The 22174-nt window shown below is 44.2% G+C and overlaps 1 protein-coding gene across 1 annotated transcript; it reads right to left on the minus strand.

Moving 5' to 3' along the window:
- Nucleotides 1-2930: 2930 nt before the first annotated feature.
- KLHL38 (kelch like family member 38) lies at nt 2931-19216 on the minus strand. The gene is made up of 4 exons (XM_054985242.1): nt 19032-19216; nt 14823-16268; nt 8168-8273; nt 2931-4182 (listed from the first exon to the last, which is right to left on the minus strand). The coding sequence occupies exons 2-4, from the start codon at nt 16170-16172 to the stop codon at nt 3884-3886; spliced, it is 1755 nt and encodes a 584-aa protein (XP_054841217.1). The 5' UTR covers nt 16173-16268; nt 19032-19216; the 3' UTR covers nt 2931-3883.
- Nucleotides 19217-22174: the final 2958 nt, after the last annotated feature.

Raw genomic sequence — 22174 nt, forward strand, 5'->3', positions numbered from 1 at the left:
ACCCTCCCATGCTCCACAGGGGTCCAAAATGGGCCCAATCCGCGTCAAAACGGACCTGATCCGTGCCAAAACGAGCCCGGATTGGGCCCGTTTTGGCGCAGATTGGGCCCGAGTGCAGATTCCTGCACTCCGCAGTGGCCCACAACGGGCCCGATCAGCACCCAAATAGGGGCTGCGTGATGATGTCACTCCCAGAAGTGATGTCATCACGCTCGCAGGAGCACGTGTGTGCACAAAGCGCGCGTGCACAAGAGCTCCTCCAAGGTAAGAGCCAGGCCCCAGTCTCCCGCTGGGAGATCAAGGGAGCCTGGCAACCCTAGGCCAATCACTCACTCTAAGCCTAACCTTACCTCACAGGGTTGTTGTGAGGATAAAAGGAGGAGAGGTAAATGATGTAAATTGGTTTGGGTCCCCATTGGGAAGAAAGGTGGGTTATAAATTAAGTTAATAATAATACCCCAGCGCTTCAATTTTAGAGATAAAGTGCTAAATATTCATGTTCAATCAGATCACTCTTCTGTTCACATTTATTTTCTTCCTTTATTAAGTTATAAGTCAAACCCACTGCCTTTTGAAAACAGGGAAGGGACACACACAGAGGCCAAAGTGGAACACTCATTTATCTCTTCATTGAATTCTTTCATAATTTGTCAGGTGTGTTTAATCAAAAACTCAAGAAGAAATGATTAAAATGATAAACAGATGACGGCACAAGGAAAACACTGCCCTTGGAACCAGCCTTTCTCTTTGAGGAATGACTGACTTTTTAAAAAAGGCCTAACCCCCAAAAAAACTCCTGGTGAAGATCAAAGTGAGAACGTTTTTTATAATACAAATGGTTCAAGCAGTTGGAGGGAAAGAGACAACAGGGAGAGCAGAGAAGATTGAGGCCCAAATAAACACGTGAAGCTGCCTTATACTGAGTCAGACCCTTGGTCTATCAAGGTCAGTAACAACAACAACAACATTCGATTTATATACTGCCCTTCAGGACAAATTAACCCCCCCTCAGAGCAGTTTATAAAGTATGTTATTATTATCCCCACAACAATCACCCTGTGAGGTAGGTGGGGCTGAGAGAGCTCTGGAAGAGCTGTGACTGACCCAAGGTCACCCAGCTGGCTTCAAGCAGAGGAGCAAGGAATTAAATCCAGTTCTCCAGATTAGGGTCCCATCACTCTTAACCACTACCCCAAACTGTCAACTCTGACTCGTAGCAGCTCTCCAGAGTCTCAGGTAGAGAGTAGAGATGGGCATGAACAGCAATACAAACTAAAAAAAGCCAGGAACAGCCCAATCAGCTGTTCGCGAACAAGCTGTTCCTGAGGCCCCATTCTAAACAAACATTGCAAGCCTCCTTCCTTGCTGTTTGTCAAGCCAGACAATCTGGCACCTGCAATCAATTCCCTTGGCAACCAGAGGCAGGGACTGCCTGAACTCTGTCTGAACTCCTGCTGTTGCCCTGGAAACCCCAATCTAAGCCCAATTTATCTTGATAGGCAGGTCTTCCTTTCAAGTGTGGTGCTCCAAATTCATTACAGGGAAGCAAAGAGCAGGGGGAAGGGGGGCTCCCAGCTCTGGTTTTGTAGACAGTGAGGGAGAGACAGTTGCTGTTGGCATTTTGAGAGAGAGACAGGGAGAGTGCATTGGAGCTTGAATTTTCTTTGTGTGTGGTGGGATAGGGATTTACCTCTTCAAGTTCCAGGGTTGCTGCCAGGCTCTGGACCAGGCTATTATTTATTACTGGTACCTTTCCTGCTGCCTGCTCAGGTAAGTTTTTTGGGAGTGGTGTGGTAGGGATCTACCCCTTCAGGTTCTAGGGCTGCTGCCAGGCTTTGGGGCCAAGCTATTATTTATTATTGGTACATTTCCTGCTGCCTGCTCAGGTAGGGGTTCTGGGAGTGGTGTGGTAGGAATCTTGATGGCTGGAGGAGAGCCTGCTGGCCCCCACAAACAACGAACATGTTTTTGAACAGGTCATGTTTGTCAATGTTCATTGTTCATGGATGGCAACGAACAACGAACACCATGTTCATTTTTTTTCTGTTCATTCCCATGTCTAGTAGAGAGAGATCTCATCACTGATTACTTGATTCTTTGAAACTAGAGGTGCCTGAGATTGATCCTGAGAACTTCTGCATGCAAAGCCAGTCTTCTGCCACAGAACTGTGGCTCTTTCTGCCTATATGTGAGCAAAAGCTTGGCCTGTATCCTTCCACTCTGCTGTGCCAGACTGAAAGCCTTCATCCAGCCTAATGAGTCTTCCAGTGATGGAAAGAGCAACCAGTTCAACTTTGGAGGTCATGATCAGAGAGCTGATTTTTCAGTGATTTCGTAAAGGGAAAGTTGGATTTGGGTCAGTTAGCAAGGAAAAGATGTAAATGGGAAAAATTCAAGAATAGAATATCCCATTTGCAATCTAAAACTATTCAGTCTAGGAAGGGCTATACCACATTATATTTTTTATGTTTGAACTGGCATATTAAAAGTGAGATGGCATTTCTGATAACTAGGGTTGCCAGCTGCAAGTTGGGAAATTCCTGGAGGTCTGGAGGGTGAAACCTGGAGAAAGTGGGGTTTGGGGAGGGAAAGGACCTTGGCATAGCATAATTCAATAGAGTCCACTCCCAAAAGTAGGCATTTTCTCCCGGTGAACTGATCTCTGTGGCCTGGAGACCCGTTGTATTTCCGGGAGATCTCCAGCCACTATCTGGAGGCTGGCAACCCTACTGATAACCCCCCCTCCCCCCTGGTCCTTCCTACAGATACTGTGTGGCCCTAGTTTCAGATAGGGCCACACAAACCTATTTATCTTTATACTCAAGGAGCGAAAATCTTGTTTTGATACACATCATAAATGATGAAGATCTATCACGAAAACACACCCTCTGACTCCATGGAACCCCAAATAACGCAGCCAAACAGGGGAGTATGCAGAAGAGTCTTTTCTTTATTAGGATACACACATGTAAGAAAACTCACAACAAAGTCCCTTCCAGCAGGTCAGTCAGCTGGAGCTGGCTTTCTTCAAGTCACAGTCTCCCCCTCCTTGTCTTCAAGCAGGTTGCCGCTGGCCTCCCTTCCGGTGGGGCTAAAGGACTGGGATCAGCCCTTCCCATGAGAGATTTGCCAGGCTGGGGGTGGTGGTAGTCCTTCCTGTCTGTTTCTCCCTGTTCTACCTTTCACACAACTCCCTGTCTCCACATCAGGGCCCTCTCCTTCTACTTTAGAATCTTCTAATGGCCCAAAGATATTTAACCTCTGGATGTCATCAGCCATTTTTGACTGGCTCCTTAGTGCCATAGGCTGAGGTGAAGGAATGCATTTCCTAGCTGCTGCATTCATTACTCTGTCTACGAAACACTGAATATAAGCAGATAATCCTTTAATTGTCTGGTGGAGACTGCAACACTTAGATTTAAGGTCATACCCATGAGGACCAACAAAACAATCAACAGATACTGTTGCCTGGATGGCATTGCTAGGGTACTGCACCATGTTACGTTATATTTGCCCTCACTTCTTGTGGCTCAGATTTCCCAGAAAGCCTTTTTTGAGGCTGAGAAGAAAGGGGTCAACTCAGAATTGATGGGGGGGGGGAATGGTTTGTTGCTGGAGGTTGAAAAATCTAAAAAATTCCCCTCATGGTAAAAAAAACCACCTAGACCATTTACTGCCCTTTTATTTACCTCAAATTTACAGCTTGAGTAGACAGCTAACTTGACTTCATGGCAGGACCAGAAATAGGGAATTGTTACTTTGCTCTGTGGCCTCAGCAATCAATTCCTTCTTGGTGGTTTCCTTGGTGGCTGTTGGGTAACAGCATTCACCAAGCAGACAATAATCTGTAATTTTCTCTTGAAGAAGACAACACCGATTTCCCTCAGTCCTCCTCCCATAAGAGGCTGGAGTATGGCACACTCTGGAGAGCCAGGCATCCGTGGTCAAACAGTTTGTGTGGCAGTTTCCCCTTTGAAGCCCAGGTGTCTGTCTTGGGGTCGTAGCACTCGAGTGAATCAGAGTCTTCAATGGCGTTGTCGATGGTGAGGCAGCGGCCTCCTGTCAAATACAGCTTCTCGTTGATCACCGCCACGCCATGATGCATCCTTCTGTCCTTCATGTCTGCACACTTCACAAATTTATTGGTTTTAGTATCATAAGCAATGACTCGCCGAGTATACCCTAGAACAAAGCCCAAAATTCTGAATGAGAAAAATTCTTCAGAGCAAGGGTATAAAGAGGAGCTTCGGAGTTAATCATGATAACGCCTCCAAAACGGCAGTGAGGATGTTAGTAGTTTTTTGCCTGGTTCTTATGAACTGTCGACCACGTGAAAATGCAACTCACATGGAAGCTGTTGCTATTTGGCAAACCACTCATTAATCCATTTGACCATACCATTAAGCTCTTTTTCTTCATTTGCAACTTGAAATAACTTTGTGAAAATTGTAGAACTATCATGCCGCACAACCAGATTGCCACACGGAGCTCTCTCCAAATGGCTGCTCCACCCTAGATTGGGTGTACAAAGTGGACCTCGAAGGTCTAACTGCATGTTATATTTTACTCTGGGCTTTCCATGGTAGAATGTGCATTCCATGCCGAGAACTTAATCCCAGGAACTATATGGACCTGATCAGGATCAGGACCAGGTCCATACAGGACCCTACCTCTCCGCCGTTTTACCAACCCAACGATTCACAGTTTGCCTAGTTGGGGGGCTCTATGTGCACTGATGGGATACTCAGCAGGGCAAATATTAATCCCTGGGCCATTTAAAGTCAAGAAAACAGTGAGGGAACGCTTAAACCCCATTGACTACTGTACCACGTTTCTGATTCAAATTGAGCCCACGGGAGCCTGGGGTTAAATTCCCGGCACAGAACTCGCAATACCAGTTTCGATCATGCCGATTCAAGGGGAGGATATAGCATCTAGTTAGGCCCTGAAAGGCCCTCATCGCAGGGCCCCAGCCAACCACGCCCTGAATCCATCTCCATATGCTTTGACCACATATCAGCTCCAGGGGAAAGCTGCTGCAGTGACAACTAGACTAGCTAGGGAGATTCTTGATGTGGATTGATCAGGAAAATCCATGCTGTACGGCTAACAACCATAAAGCATGGATGGAGGCAGAAGGTCCCGCCTATTGCTGCTGCTATAAACCCATTGTGCTACTCTCCCTTATGATCTCCCAGCAGTAAGTGACATTATAAGTGATAAAAGAGACTACAAAGTCTTTCTGTCCACTTGCTGGTAGATGAACTGGCATTGGCAGAGTGATAACTGGTAAAAGAGGGCAAAGGGAGGGGCAGGACTTCCTCTTTCCTCCTCCTGCTCAGTCCCCATGCAAGGGACCTGCACTCACATTGCCATGTCTTTGCCAAATCTGATTTAGTAGATAGCTCAAAGCTAAGATCTTGTCAGCAGGCGTGGCATTATGGTTCTCTTTCTGGACAATTGCTTTTTTCTAAATTGCTGTGTGTTAACAAGAGATGGTTTCAGAAGGATGCCATTGTATGTTCAGACACAATTAAAATAAGTAACACCACCCGCCCAGTAGACAATATCTCATCAAAGAGAAAAAATCCCATTACTCAGGCCAATAAACCCAGTTTTGTTTTGATGTGAATTGTCTAGGGGAGACTTTAGATGCTTTAAAATTTTTAAAAATGTGTTTATTATTATTGTGGTTTTCAGTTCCAGTTGCTGATAAGCCAGGAACAACTGGATGATGTTATGGCATAGTTACTGGTAAAGGAAAACTTATCAGCAGTAAATCTCTCCACTTTAAAGGAAAATGAATTATGTTTTAAAATTAACTGAAATGTTTGTGTACTTTGTTAAATAAACCGAAAAGCTTATGGCTTAAGCTCATCAGTTGAATTACTGGCACAAAGATTTGGAATAAATACATTTGGAGGCATTATATTTGCAAATCTTTTCCCCTCCCTCTCTGCTGCAAACACATTTGGGCTTCAAGCACTTAGATTTTTCCACACAGGAAATTTATGTAGGTTGGATGGAAAATAATGTGTGACACACACATATATGTTGATTTCCCTATGTGTACGTGCAATGAGAAGATGTGGCCATTTGTGGTCATCATGAGTCATAATAGAAATATGTGCATGAATCAAACATGTGACACCACAAACACACACCACAAACATACAATACACAAACACAAATATTCATGCATTTAACATAATGTGTTACATGTGCAACATTTGAGAGAAATAATCCTGCTGTCTTAAGTTAAAGCCATAAAGCTTTGTGATGAGAAGAAGAATTGATCTTAGAAATGCAGAATGTTCTTGAAGCCCCCCCCATGTGCTCTCTCTCCCACTGCACTAGGTCCCACCTGCTTCCTTATCCCCCTTTCCTTGTCACTATGTCTCTCAGGCAAGACATTTTTCCCAGAGGTGTTAAAAGACAAGCATCATTGCCTGTGATATGTACACTCATTCTGCTGTTGCTTTTGATCAAACAGGTTTTGCAATGCTTCAAAAACCTATAAGACCTGTTTGGTGAGCTGATCTTAAAGATCTCGAGCTTCATTTGGCTGAGAGGGTGGAAAAAGGTCCTAGGAAGATGCAAAGAGAGCCAGTTTGGTGTTGTGGTTAAGAGCGGCAGCAGGACTCTAATCTAGAGAACCAGGTTTGATTCCCCATTCCTCTGCTTGAAGCCAGCTGGGTGACCTTGGGTCAGTCACAGCTCTTTCAGAGCTCTGTGAGCCCCACTCACCTCACAGGGTGATTGTTGTAATAATAACACACTTTGTAAACCACTCTGAGTGGGTGTTAAATTGCCCTGAAGGGTGGTATATAAATGGAATGTTATTATTATGTTATTAAAAGTGCAATAAAGGAAGAGCCTGAGAAAGCAGCAGAACAAAGGGATAGAGGAATAGGGGCTGGGACATGGGAGCTGGTCAAAGAAATGGGGAGAAGGCCGCAAAGCGGAGCTGCAAATGGTAGCACAATCCTAAACAGTTATGCCCTTCGAAGTCCATGGGCTAGTACTTAGAACGTTTTACCTCGGTTTAGGATTGCACTGTTAATCGGGGACAGAGTGGTCTGAGGTGCATGTGGCTAGGAGCTGCTGTAGAGAAGAATTGCGCAAGGTTGATTTAAACTAACCAGTCAAATCTTGGGCTGCAAGGCCAGAATTATAAAGGATCTTGCACATTCACCATTTTATAGACATACTAATGAATAATTGCTCTCCTTTGAATGAGAATTTAAACTCTGATATCGTACATGGCTTGAGGTATCCATCAAAGCTTTCAGCAAAATCTCCAAGAGTCAGCATGTTATAGACATTTCTAGTTCTCAGTCTGGTCTATTCATTCTCTGAATATTGATGACCCTGAGATTTAAAATGTAGTTGGTAAATACGGGGAGTGGAGAGTTAATGGAGGATGTATTTACCACCTGTTAAATTGCTCCTTTGAATCATGGAGGTATTATGAAGAGAGAGAAAAAACACTTCCACAACCTACAAAGCATTCCATAACATTTATATAAATATTCTAGCTTCATATCCATGCTTCAGTACCGTATTTAACTACTTTAAATCCAGTTATAATGCTTATTATGGGCATGTAACATTTTATGGTTGGGGGGCGTGAATTGGGAACCCTCATGAACTTTTCAGGGAAGACTGGGAGGTGCACTGTGCCTCAGGACACATTCAATGACTCCCAATAGCAACTGCAGACTTTTTAGAAGGTGGGGGGTGAGGATCAAGCAGGCCGCATATGCAAATGACCTTGAAAGACTGGCTCAGTCAGGGAAGAGTGGCCGAGCTGGCAGTGGGCGGGGGGGGGGCAAGCAGGCCACAGCCTGCCAGCCACACAGAGAAGCTGTATCCTTTTGGGGAAACACATTTTAGCCCTTTTTACCCCCTTAGGGGGTGAATTTCTTAAAATCCCTTCTTAGTGGGTGTTTACATCATAAAAGGAATGTTCTCCCCAAATTTCATGTTTCTAGGTCCAAGGGTTTGGGCTGGGCATTGATGAATCAGTCAGGACACTTGTCTTTATATATATAGTACCAAGTGGAGAAAGGAACCACACTGCATTGTCAGGCAATATGGGAAAAATCATTCCGCCTTGGGATTCTGCCTAGCGAACACCAGATATTAATGTTTCAATAAACATTACCTCCAACTATGAAAATCCGGTCTCCAATCACAGCTGCTGGTGCACAGACGTTCTTCACCACCCGAGTCTCCATTCGGAACCACATGTTCCTAGATACATGGTATACCTGGGAAACACAAGGACATGAAAAACGTTCCTGGATTTGGGGCAAAACGCTATCCCTAACTGCACACTCCAGTTTTCTTTCTGAAGTGAAGGATGACTGATGTATGCCTTTGTGGAAATTATCATCAATTGCAAAAACAGAAAAGTATATTGACAGCACCATCCTAAAGCAGACCTATACTCCTTCCACATCCGTCAAAATCAATGAGCTTGGAAGCGTGCTAACTCTGCTTTGGATGACACTGAGAGTTGCCATGATTACGTTAAGAAGATCTGAGAACATTAACAACCTTACGTACAGGTCTCGCTTGCTTGATTGTGAATGCAAGATACTAGCAATAATGGCTGTACCTGTGATAACTATACAAAAAGCGCTGGAAGGGAAAACCCCACGGGTAACTAACAAAACTTACGGTTCACGCCAATTATTAAGTCAAGTGAAAAAATCTTTAAAGTGCAAGTGCAAGTGCTACTATAACCATTCAATAAATACTTTACAGTTCATTCTCATCCGACTATAAACCACCACTTAATATACAATGCAATGCATTAAACTCTACAATCACAATAGGTACTACAACGACAAATTGTGTCAGGTACAACCGAAAGTCATGAAGACGCAACAGTTCTTTTGAAATTATTTCTCCAATCTCTTAAAGGTATGTAACTCCAATTCCTCAGATAGCAAATCTTCAGTATATCATCCTCTTCCTTCAGATGAAAATAGATGTGCAGGTAAGGAACAAGCCCTTCCTCACGCTCAATCTGGGGCCGGCTACAAACGTCAGATTTCGTGCCCACTTCATCAGGAGCGTGTTTCCTAATAAGGATAGAAGTACATCAACTCCCCGGTTCCATAATCATTAGTCCCTTAGCTGTACAAAATTCCCCTATTTATACTTACACATCACATCAGAGGTACATTTTCATAACACAAATTGGTGAGCAGTTGACCCGAAGAAAGGCGGCCGTGCATTCTCTGGCGCACCCACTATTCATGTCAATTACACTCTTATCATGACTGGCTAATTGACTCTCTTCCTCGTTAAAGCTACAGACCCCCACTAAATGAATCCACACCACGGCAATCCTATTTATAAATAACAGTTAAGTAATAATTCATTGTTCAGACCCTTTGGTTTAACAGAGTCGAGCTTGAAGATCCAGTAAGCCTCCCGCCGAAGGAGCCAAGACTGGACACCCTCTCGCTCCCCCCTGTTGGCTACTTCCAAGATTATCACCTTAAAGTTGTTCTCCCGGTGATTTTGTTCCTTAAAATGTTGGGTGAGTGGTGCCTCCATCACGTTATTGCGAATTCGTGAGATATGCTCCAGCACCCTCACTTTAATGGGTCTCAAAGTACAGCCGATATAAATCAGGTCGCATGGGCACTCAAGGGCATACACAACCCCCTTCGTTAGACAGTTTGCAAAATGGCCAATGATATGTCTATATCCCTTAATAGAGATCTCCCTGCCTTCATATAGTATCGCGCAAATTTGACATTGCCCACATTTAAAGTTCCCTTTTGGTAATCGCTGTGTAAGGGTTCCCCTACTGACATCAGCTCTTACTAATATATCTTTCAGGCTTTTAGTCTTGCGAAAACCAACCCTAGGTTTCATTTCGCACCCCGTTATACCTTCCACCAGATTCCAATGTCGAGAAACTATCTTTCTGATCTGATTTGCTCTTGGTGTGAAGTCTATTGCCCACACTATTCTATTGTTCTGTTCTTTCGTCTTAGGTTCAAAAAGGGAATTTCTATCCACCCATCCTGCCCTGTGCCAAGCTTTATGTATCACACTTTCTGGGTAGTTCCTCCCAATGAACTGTTTACATAACAACCTACCATCCTTCTCAAAATCCGATGTACATGATGAATTACGTTTGATTCTAAGTAGCTGTCCAAAAGGGATATTTTCCCTTAAGTGGCGCGGGTGGAAGGATTGGAAATTCAAATAGGAGTTCTTATCTGTTTCCTTACTATAAGTCTTTATTCCAACCTTATTATCCCTCCCTCTGTAAGTGATAACATCCAAATAATTAATTTTCTGTTTGCTATACTGCCAGGTAAATTTGACATCAGGGTCCCTGCTGTTAAGCCAGCCACAGAAATCTTCCACACATTCAATATCCTCATATACAAAATAAAGGTCATCTATGAATCGAAAGTATTTAACTATGTTTATCCCAAATGGGTTAGATGGGTGTAAGATGAATCGACTCTCCCACCTACTCATAAACAAATTAGCTATATTAGGTGCCGCTGGACTACCCATCGCAACTCCCCTAAGTTGATAGTAGAAGTCCTCCTCAAACCGAAAATAATTCTTTTCGAGCACCAAGTCTAAAAGTTGGAGTAGAAATTCTTTCGGAAGCTGACAGTCCTGATTAGCAGTCAAAGCTTCCTCCACGACCATACGTGCCGATTCATGTGGGATGATGGTGTACAGCGAGCACACGTCCATGGTGAGAAACCCTGCTCTTTCTTTCATGTGGAGCCCTTCTATACGTTTAATAAAATCTCGGGTATCCTGTAAGAGAGGTTGTATATCAGCCACCACTGGTCTGAGGACTGAGTCAATAAGAATGGCGAGCGGTTCCAAAAGGGACCCACAACCCGAAATGATTGGGCGACCCGGGGGAGGGAAAACCTTTTTGTGTATTTTTGGGAGAATATAAAATAAAGGTGTTCGGGGGCTTTGGGTCTGTAAAGATTTATACAACACTTCATCAATAACACCTGATTCTCTAGCCTCGCATAAGACCACCCTGATAATATTTTTAATGTGGTCTGTGGGATCCAACGGCGTTTTTAAATAACTAGATGTGTCACCCAACTGTCTCCGAGCCTCCCCTAAATATACCTCCCGATCTAAGATAACCACTCCTCCTCCTTTATCTGCTTGTTTTATTATGATGTCATTATCTTCCTTCAAAGATCTAATCGCTCTAATTTCCGCTCCAGAAAGATTATTCCAAGGTTGTTGGGGTTTGCTTTCCAATCTCATCACATCTCTCAAAACCATATATTCAAATGTATCGATCCTGTGGTCAGAGAGCGGGGGAATAAATGTGGATTTATGCTTAAGTCGCTTGGGGACGTCATACCCCGAAATTTCTCTTTCCCTCTCTGATCTACTGAAATATGCTTTAAATTTAATTTGTCGGATTAATTTGAAAAGATCCACTCGAGTCTGGAAGGGATAATAACCTGGTGTGGGAACATATCCAAGACCTTTATTTAGTACTGATTCCTCTGTCAGGGACAATTGGCGGCCAGATAAATTAATAACTAGATTGTTTACCTCGGTTTGTGGAAGGTCCTCTTTTTGCCCTTGCCTAAAAAAGATGGTCTATTGTTAGAGTATACTGTCCTGCTGCGAAGATGACGGCCACTAGGGCCCTCATCTCCTGAGCTATCCGAAAGACCTGACGTTTCCAGGTCTGAAAAGGATCTAATGGGTTCTGCCCATGTAACCCTACGTTGACTGTCCTTATTGGTGTTAGAGCTATCCCACCAGTAGTATACTTTGTTATTGGCATAGTCAAGAGTATCCCTCTTATATTTCTTAATTTTAATCTCCCTAGTGCGGGCTTCGAATGCCTTCACTTCCTGTTCTATCTCTTTTAATTGCTTCTCAAAATCTGCTGGTGGAAGGGGTGCACTAATTGCCTCCGTTGTTTTCTCTATGTCCTTAACCAATTCAACACACTCTTTCTTACTCCTTCTGATAATGAGCAACATCAAATCCAAACTGCATTTGTTCAGAATCGCAGCCCAATCCGATTTGAACTCTTCATCAAATGCAAACATCCCCGGGGGCTTCTGGATCCTCAGCCCCCGTGGTATTGTGAATGCAGGCATACATCAGATATGCACGGTGAACTCTGTCCAAATGCAACTTGAACAAAGATGCCATCTAGCTACACTGCTCTGAATGGGATTTGTTCTCAGATGTGCATCCTTTTCTACATCTTTGTACACGTAGCTGCTTATATTGACTTTTGTGGATGACTAGAGCTGTGCTAGTTTAATGCAATGTATGTAGGTTTGTATGTGTTGTCAAGTCACTACTGACTTATGGCACCCAGCAAGGGACTTTAAAGGCAAGTGAGAAGCGGAGATTTTTTTCCCATTGCCTTCTTCTGCAGAGTCATCCTTAGTGGTCCTCCATCCAAGTACCAACCCTGCCTGGTCTCTAAGATCTGATGAGTTCCCTGATGCAATTTGGCAGTTGGAAAATAGGAAGGAAGCCATGTATTGTCGAAGGCTTTCACGGCTGGAGAACGATGGCTGTTGTGGGTTTTCCGGGCTGTATTGCCGTGGTCTTGGCATTGTAGTTCCTGACGGTTCGCCAGCAGCTGTGGCCGGCATCTTCAGAGGTGTAGCACCAAAAGACAGAGATCTCTCAGTGTCACAGTGTCACAGGAAGGAAGCCAGTTGGTCTGGCTAGCCATCCTTAGACCATTATTATCTGCTGTATCTGGCATAGTCTAAAAACTACGGACTCGTGTGACTGGCAGCTTTCCTTGTTAGCTGGAACTTGAATGACAAGAGCCATTGACTCTGCCCTACAATAATCAATTGGAAATGGCCTCCTTGGCAACAGCAGTCTCTGATAAAAGAACATCTAACCTCATAACATTCTCCAAAATGGATGTTTCATGAAACAGAATTGCAGTATTGTTGATGTTACATTATTGGGTGCGTTCAAACAGAGCGAGTGTGAAAGTAGTGGTTAAAGGATCAGATTAGGGTCTGGGAGACCCGGGTACCAATCCCCACTCCGCCATGGAAGCTCATTGTGTGACCTTGGGCCAGTCACACACACTCTCAATTTAAAAGTGGAGTAGGGGGAAATGATATATATCCTGCAGGAAGAAGGATGGGGTTAAGGGGTACTTGATAAATAATAAATCCTTAAATAGATAAATATGCACAAACGGGTCATTTCGTAGAAAAAGTGCTGGAGGAATGCATTAGCATAACTCATTAGCATATGTCACGCCCTTTGCCATCCCTGGAAATGTGTCATTAGCATAACTGGTTTGCATATGCCACACCCCTGATATCACCTATTCTGGCTGTTTTGGACCCAATCCTGGCCATTCAGGGCTGAAATTGGGCACAAAATGGCAAAAAGGGGCTGAAAATGGCCAAAAAGGGGCCCAAAATGGTCAGGATCGGGCCACTGCTGAGCGGGAGAGTGATCCACCACTCGTCAGAGGCCCAATCTGGGCCATTTTGGCCCCAATCCAGGCTGAAACGGGCCCCAAATGGCCAAGAGTCAGGTGGGCAGGGCCACCTGACATGTGACCTCTTTGGGGAACTGCCGGAACTGCGTTCTTGCGCATTCCCCCTCAAGATGAGCCCTGTGCACAAACATGGCTTGCTGGCAAGCTTGCATCCACACCTCCTATCTTCCCCTCCAATCTGAAGAACCAGGTTTGATTCCCTACTCCTCCACTTGACCTTGGGTCGTCACAGCTCTCTCAGAGCTCTCGCAGCTCTGAGTGTGGCATTAAGTCGTTCTGAACATAAATTGAATGTTATTATTATTATTTTGTGTGGAGAATCTCAGTTAGAAACTAACAGTGCCATTGTAAACAGAGTTATACCTTTCTCAGCCCATTTTGAATGGATGTAGGTGCTTTGGTTAACTGGAGTTAAGTCTGTGCCTTCTAAACTAGGATCCTTATAAGGGAGGGTGAATGAACTGATAATTGGAGTTAATTCATAACTGCAGTTCTGTGAAGAAAGGGAAACAGGAGGCTTGCATGCAAGCATGACAGCAAACCAGTTTATTGCACATGCCAGTTTAATGTTGGTTAAAGTGATATGGGAATACAGCCATTATTTTGTTTAAGAAAGAATGTTGTCTACATAACATTCTGTTGGCTTTTCCCATAGCCTGTTCACCGTCTGTGTCCTTTAAACTTTGTTCTTCTCTGTGCTCCAAAATAGTGGCATTGAGGTATTTAAGGCTGCTGACATTTGATATTAAATAGGCACCCTGGGTGAGGTCAGATGGGCACAATCAAGCAGTCGGGCAGATGCCATTAAAGAGACATTTCAGGACTCGGTCTCTGATTGGACCTTGGCCTGGCCAATGGCATCAGTGTTTGATCTTCAAGCCCACAGCAAGAACTATACTTCTGAATCAAGTACAGCAAAATGGTGCCAACTTCCAAAGTAAACAAAGCATTATTGTGGCAGTAGCTGATTATAATGAAATAATTGCTTATGCACACAGAAATTTTAGAGGTGATTTTCTGGAGAGGACATTTCTGAATTAGGAAGTGCACTTGGCTGTCTGTCATGCAGAACCCGAGACAGATCCTCACGGCAAAGGACAGAACATTATATTACTTGATGAGTCCAGAAACATTCAGTACGTTGGAGAATACAGGAACATTAAAACATGGCGAGAACGGGTAGTCTCACAAGTTTGGAATCATGCATCTCTTTCCCCCCAATATTGCCTCCAACAATAGTGTGAGAAACTGAGACAGTGAAGTTGAGATGTTCAGGATTAGTAGTTACCTGTATTAGCCGGACAGGATTTTGCATAATATCCTCTCCTCCAAAAAGATAGATTCTTTGGTCTTTGGCAGCCACAGCGGGATGAAGAACAGCAACAGGCATATTCGTCATATGTTCCCAGGCGTTGTAGATGCTGTCATACCTTTCCATGGAATTTAGGATTTCCTGGTCCTCCCCAACACCACCAATGGCAAAAATGTAGTTTTTATAGGCAACGCTCCTGTGGGAATAGCGTGGAACTAGCATGGGCTCGACCGGCCGCCACTGATTAAGTTTGAGTGAGAAGATGTAAACATTGTCACTAACTTGCCCCTTCCCGTTGCCGATGGGGATGCCCCCAAGGAGATAGACGTTACTGTGCAAGCTCACTGCAGAGGCCTTATAGAGACGTGTTGGGTATTTGGCGAGGTTCAGCCATTGGTTCGTCTTCTCGTCATACAGCAATACATCCCTCATGGTCTGCTGGTTGTCCTTCCGACCACCGACCAGGAGGAGGAACTCTCGGTATGAATATCGCCGTGGAACATGCCACATAGGTTTGACATCAGGAGCACTAGTGCTATACAAAGAAAACATCTGTCTGCTTGCCAGGTCCAGGATACTTCGACAAGTGGGTGACGACTGGATGAGAGAGTTGTTGGCAATGAAGTGGAAAAAGAAGGTAGGATGGACGTACTGAAGCCTTACCTTCTTGAACAAGTCTTGGATGTAGCCTTGCCGGGCCTGGACGTCGTGCCGAACCCATGCCATGAGTGCTTCGAAGACTTGCTCCTCCTCTCCGCAGAGCTCATCGTCGCCCAGGTAGTTTAACAACTCTAAAGCGCAAAGTTCTTTCAGGTCTTCAGAAGTGGCTACTTCAGGGAAACACTTCAGAGCCATTGCTTTTGCTTTTTTCTTGAGAGTCTCACAGTACAAATTTTCTGAGAGCCTGATGAGGCTGAGACAGTTCTCTGGAGTCAGCTGGTCCTGGAGGTAGGCCGAAGAGGCCTCAAATAGTCTTGCATATTGGAGCATGGAAGCAGTCTCCAACAGATGCAAAACGTTCTCCACTGTTATGAGAATCTCTCCAGTATAGACATAAGTGATAATACAGTGGAGAATGCCTGAGTCAATACCTATGAGGCTGACTTTTTCCTGACTGCTCTCTATAAAGTTATTGCAGAACATGGCCTTGAAGTAAGGGCTGCTTGAAGCAAGCACATTCTTGTGGCAAGGGATTTCAATGTCACTCGTGCATAGAATGACGTCAGTTAAGTCTCTGTTTTGCCGTAAAACATTAAGCTGCTTTAGCAGTTCAGAGGAGAAATTTTGGTCTCTGAAGAGCAAGTCTTGTGGAGTTTTTTCTTCCATAACGAAACTCAAAGAGAAGTCAACATTAATTCTTAGGGGTTCTTTCTCAAAATGTTTGACTCGGAAGATCAAAACCAAACAGTTCTTTAAAATTGTCTAGATCAGAAATGAGATAAAAACAGCAGCACATACCGGTAAAAGACCAACCGTTGTCGAGGAAAGATCTTATTTTATAAAATAAATCAAATAGGCTGGAATTCTGGGATCACCCATGTTGTAGTGCAGGGGAAGCTCTATGATGAGGCAACCGGAGATGGTTGCTTCAGGCAACAGATTTTGGGGGGGTGCTAAGTTCTTGTTCTGTCAGCGACTGACCACCTGGCTGCCTGTCGGATAGCTTGCTGCCTCACCCAGGAGATTGTCCTCCTTAAGCAGTGTAGCAAGCCCCACACACTACTTCTCAAGTGCTTTCACAATTCTTTTTTCCCATGAGAGTTTGGCCATCATTTCTGGTTACCAGGACAATCAAAATGACGGCCAAACTCTTGTGAGAGGACGTAATCTAATCATTGGGGTTGTCCACAGGGGAGGCACAGCTTGCTGCAATAGTCGTTAGAGAGAATAGTGGCAATTAAGAGGTAAGGACGGTTATTTTCTTTAGATTAGTGTCAGTGGCAGCTGCACTAAAGCACAGGGAGGTGGAGGGTTGCCAACTCTGGCTTAGAAAAAATCATAGAGATTTGGGATGGGCCCTACAGAGAACATGGTTTGAGGAGAGAGCTCAGCAGAGATGTGAGTCACTCTAGAACTTCCATTTTTCTAGACTCTATGGCATACCAAAGACAGCAGGAGTAATTAAGGTCGAATCCACATTCACCCATTACCCGCATGTTTATCGGATATTTTCCGTTTGCCTCCAATCCGAGATTTTTTCCTCTTCGTTCACATACCTGCTTCCAATCCGTCTTTCTCGCGTGTCCCTCCGGTCACATGGCCGCTCGAAAACCGCTTTTTTGGGCGGGACCTTTTTTTCCCACCCATTTTTTTAAAAAATTTTTAGCACACTTTTCCGTTATTTCGATCTTGCCTTATAAAGAAACATCATTGAAGATAATGATGCCTCTCTTTCCCCCACTGACAGCACTGATGGCTCTCTCCCATTTCTTTTTGGGAAATTTGGAAGCATGTGGGAAGCTTTCATGGGCATTTCCTATGCAAGACAGTTCAGTGCCTGAATTTTACTGAAGTTTCACTTCCTTGGAGTGTCATTATTTTGATATTTTGTAATTTCGATATTACAGTAATATAAAGTAAAAAAAATAAAAAACAGTTAAAAAGGAAGTTTCGTGAGTCCATTCTGAGGATGGATTCACCCCAAAATGATTTTTCAAACTACCAGATTTGATTCAGAAACAGCATAATCAATAAATCCAATGCTATGAAGTCAAAAACAGTCTTTTGCAGACTACGGAGCACTTGCAAGTTGAATCAGCCAATAGGAACTCTCGGAACGGCCGGAGAGACAGGAAGGGGGGTGGTTTTTAAAAAAAAACGCGTAAATTGCTCATTGGCCCGTTCACGGCCACCGTGAAACTCCCGTTGAAAACCTGTGACCACATATTCGGGAGAAATGTGAATGAAATGCGTCTGTTTAATGAGGTAATGTGACCGGCACTCGGGATTGCGTGGGGAATGCGGAGAACATGCGACTTAGAATGAGTAATGTGGATTTGACCTAAGAGATAAAATTAAGAGATATACCACTGAGTTCGCCCTCTGAAGTGGACATTTTCCTCAAGGGAACTGATGTCTGGAGAGGAGTTTTAATTCCTGGAGAACTCCAGGTCCCACTTTGAGATCGGTAATCCTAGGGGCGTGTGGTTATTGCCAGTCCCTCAAATGCTGAACCATCTTGAGCCCCCATTGTTTAGCAGCTTGATTAATGCAAGCCACAATTTTAAAAAGAGTAAATAATCTTTAAAAGCACGCACAGCAAAATGAATAGCTGATTACAGCTTCAGCCCTAAAGCTGAAACCAATCAATTTGTTCACGATAAATATTTCGAATGCAGACATGTTGGCCTTTCGTTCTCATGAAGCACTTGTAGTTTTAGCATTTTTAATCTCCTTCTCTGCTGCCCCGCCCCCCAAGTTACTCATTCCCAAAGAATGTAACTCTGGCAGGGCAATATGACAAACAAAATGCCTAGACACTGGGAATCTGTAGGAAAAACGATACATTTATTTACTTGGCCATTGATTTTCTTTTCATATCAACCGAGAGGAGAAATGGGGCTGTAGATTCTTCTCTGTTTACTTTGTACAAAAGCCTGCCAGAACATTGCCCTCCCCCCGTTCCCTCTCCCTAATATTCTGTCTAATAACATAGATGCAACTGTCTTTGGTAAGGCCTGATCTAAACATGATACTGGCCAAAGGAAAAGCACTATCCTATGGGACTTCACACTCACACAACGTCTTGTTTAAACTGTGCTTCTACCTGTACAAAACAGCCATATAGGACATGTAAGGGGTTTGCTCTGAGAACAGCTCAGTTTAAGCAAGACACATATGAGTGCAAAGTCCAGCAGAGAAGTCCCTTTGTTTCGCCAGAATTACATTCAAATCAAGCCTGATTTTGTTTTAAAAAGAGCAACAGTTTTAGCATTCATTGCTGTAGAAGAAAATAGTAGTTTCCAAAGTTGAGTGAGAAAGGCAGGTGCCCTTGAGTGAGAAGGCAGGTGCCGGCTAGCTTTTCCACCCCCCTTGTCTCAATAAAGCACAAAACACACAACCCTGTTCCTTCTATGGCCATTTCCACTGCATTGACTAAACACACAACAAGCAAAACCAGGCAAAACCTCTCCCCCAATCTAACTGCTTGTATTTGCAGTGAAAATGGTGGCAGTATCTGTTTACCTTATTCGTTCCCTGCCTTCAGTCGCTGGGGTTTGTTTATTCTCAGCTGAAACTTTCCATGGCTAGATCATGAATATGAAGACTATGTTTTTAAAAAAGCTATTAAACCTTCTTGAGCTGGATCTTTCGCTGGTGAAATGATTCATAGGGGGAGATTTTTCAGGTTTGTTTAGTACCAAGGCACTGTCACTGCTATCTAGAGACTGCTTAACAAGGTACCACAACGAGGCACTGTATACATTCCTTCCTGATCTAAGAATAGTTATCCATGTACTTCTTACAGTGTTGTCACATGTGACTTTCCACTTGCTGGCTACAGTGAGGTGCACGGAACGTTGCACCAACCATGCCTGAGGGGTGTTTTTCTGGCAAGGGTTCACATACCAAAATAGACACAGGACTGAAGGACGGGCAGCTTACAAGAGATCTGGCCTGAATCAGTGAAAGGGCCCTGAGGTTAACTAGTAATACTAGAAGCTTGTAAACAGTCTGAAACTTCTAGAGCCTTCGTCTAGTATCTGTTCACCCCAATTTAGTTATTGTTTTGCTTAGGTTTTGTTTTGTCTAGAGGGTGCGAAGTGGGGTCTTGTACATTTGAAATTGTGGTTCTTTCCATTAAAACCAGAACGAGTGCTAAGTAATGCAGTATGGTGCAATCCTCAGAGGAAAGAGAATTACTTCTCATGATTGACTTCTGCAATATTTTTTCTTCACATGAGCCATCACAACACCTCGCTCCGGTATGTATTTACACGAACAGAAGCATCGTGTGTTGGGCAACCCTGCAGCAATTCCTGTGAATGAAGAACACTCAGGCTTGGTTCACACATGCACGTATATCATGCTTGATTACTGTGCACTTGTCAGGCTGTCAAGAGATGGGAGAGTAGAGGTAACAGCATTCTAGAGGCTATAGTCAACCTTTCGGCCCAAGCAACCAAGCAAGGTGCAGCTGGAAAATTGCCCTAATCAAGCTCTGTGCATTTGTGTTTCTGAAGGACGTGGAGAACTTGAGGAGGAGGATGCATATGAGGAGGACTTGAATGCATTCTGAGGGGATTTTTGTCTGGAAGCCTGGTAGCCCTTGGTGGTAACTGCAAACAGGGCTTCCAGTACCCCAGGAAACAGGCCAGGGAGGGAAGAAACCTCCCAGGCCAGTGCACAGTGGGCACACCCCCTATGGGCGCAATGATGTCACTTCCGGGAGTGACATCATCGCACCTGGCAGCGGGTATGCGCCTGCCATTCACATGCAGCCCAGGAGGGTGGACTATATGGCATTATACCCTACTGAGGTCCCTTCGCTCCCCAAACCTTGCTCTCCCCAAACTCTACCCCCAAATCTCCAGGAATCCTCTAACCCAGTTGAGGCTTCCATTTGTTTGTTTGGAAAATACATTTCGGTAGAAGACTTGCAAATGGCAGTATTATTTTGTGTCGTGAGGCTGGATCCTGTAGCTCTGTTTTGCTAACAGTGGCGCGTTTTTCTGCCTCAAGGAGTCTCCTCCTGATGCAAGAGGCATGTCATCAGGAGACAGCTGGCATGGTGTGGTGGCTAGAGTGTCACATTAGGTCCTAGCAGACCCAGGTTCAAATCGCTAGTCTGCCATGGAAGCTTGCTGGGCGACCTTGGGCCAGTCACACGAACTCAGCCTAACCTACTTCATGGGGTTGTCATGAGGATTAGCTGGAATGAAAGAAGAATTGTGTAAGCCACTTCAGGTCACCAATAGGGAGAAAGGTGGGATATAAATGAAGTAATATAAAAATAGAGAGCACCCACTGATAGCAGAAGTGATCCACACTACTGAACCCTTGAGCTTTTGTATTGCTGCTCCCCAGGGTTTGTTTTCTGGTAAAAGAGGTGGTGGAACTCAGTGGTGTAGTGTGGGTTGCCAGCACCCAGGGCAACTCCCAGCAGGAAGTGGCGCCCCTAGTACCACATGTATGTGCAATGATGTCACTTCCTGGGACTGCGCAATGATGTCACTTCTGGGAAGTGATGTCATCACGCAGGGCGCAGCCGCCCCCTAGTAGTGCTCCTGCAATTCAAGCCCACTCACCTCCTTGCAGCAATGTTTCCTCTAAGCAGTGCAGTATTGTGAGCCAGAAATCTACTTTGTGAGCAGCAACTTGCAACTTTTGAGCACGCCTTTTCCAAAATCAGAATCCATTTGATTAAAAGACTTTTGAATTAGATTGTCTGAGGCATTGGTATTGGGTGCCATCAATATTTTGATGACACCCACTTATGCATGTGGTTCTCAAAAGCTTATGCCTCAATAAAGTTGGTTAGTCTTAAAGGTGCTACTGGACTTTTTACTATTTGAAACTACAGACTAATATGGCTAACTCCTCTGGATATTAAATAGTGCATTTGTAATATATGGAATTCACTGCCACATGATTTGGCAACTGCTATAGGGTATTAGGGACTTTAAAAATGATTAGAGAAATGTGTGGATGAAAGGTCTATTCACAGTTATTTTAGTGTAAGAGTTAACTGGATACTCCACGTATAGGGGCAGTATACCACCTGAGCCCAGACCAGGTCAACCCAGGCTAGCCTGATCTTAGATCTCGGAAGCTAAGTAGGTGATCCCTCCAGGGTTGTTTCACAGAGGCAGACAATGGCAAACCATCACTGCACATCTCTTCCCTTACAAATCTTGCAGGGTTGCTATTTATTTTATTTTGTTTGCACTATTTATAGTCAGCCTTTCTCACTGAGACTCAAGGCACATTTCACAGTGTAAGCCAATACAATCAACAGAATAGGGCATGCAATAAACAATACAATAGGGAATGGGTTGCAGAAATTTGGAAACAACCAGAAGTTGGATACAGTGTTGAAAGCATTAAGAAACAAGAACTTAATGTCCTTAACATTTATACCAGGGTAATAATGTGGGGCAGACTTGATGGGGGGGGGGGCAAAATACAGCTTGAATTTCAGGAGCTGGAAGCAGACACCCTCAACCTTGACACTGTCCAGGTGCCAGACCCCAAATCTTCAGAAATTTCCTTACCTGGAGCTGGCAACCCTAAAACACACAAGCCAGCTGAGGCCAGGGTGCACCATCTTGCTGACTGCCCACTTGGCTTGGCACTTGGCTGCCTGCCCACTGCTGCCGCCTCCTCCG

This window comes from Eublepharis macularius, chromosome 7 (genome assembly GCF_028583425.1).
Source record: "Eublepharis macularius isolate TG4126 chromosome 7, MPM_Emac_v1.0, whole genome shotgun sequence".
Lineage (NCBI taxonomy): Eukaryota > Metazoa > Chordata > Lepidosauria > Squamata > Eublepharidae > Eublepharis > Eublepharis macularius.

Bases quoted from the DNA above. Each gene is read 5' to 3' on its own strand.
- KLHL38 (XM_054985242.1), bottom strand. From the start codon at position 16,172: ATGGAAGAAAAAACTCCACAAGACTTGCTCTTCAGAGACCAAAATTTC. The intron at 8,274-14,822 runs GTAACTACTAAT...TGTGTTTCCCAG, and splicing joins ATCCTGTCCGGCTAATACAG to GTATACCATGTATCTAGGAA. The intron at 4,183-8,167 runs GTAATGTTTATT...GCTTTGTTCTAG, and splicing joins CCGGATTTTCATAGTTGGAG to GGTATACTCGGCGAGTCATT.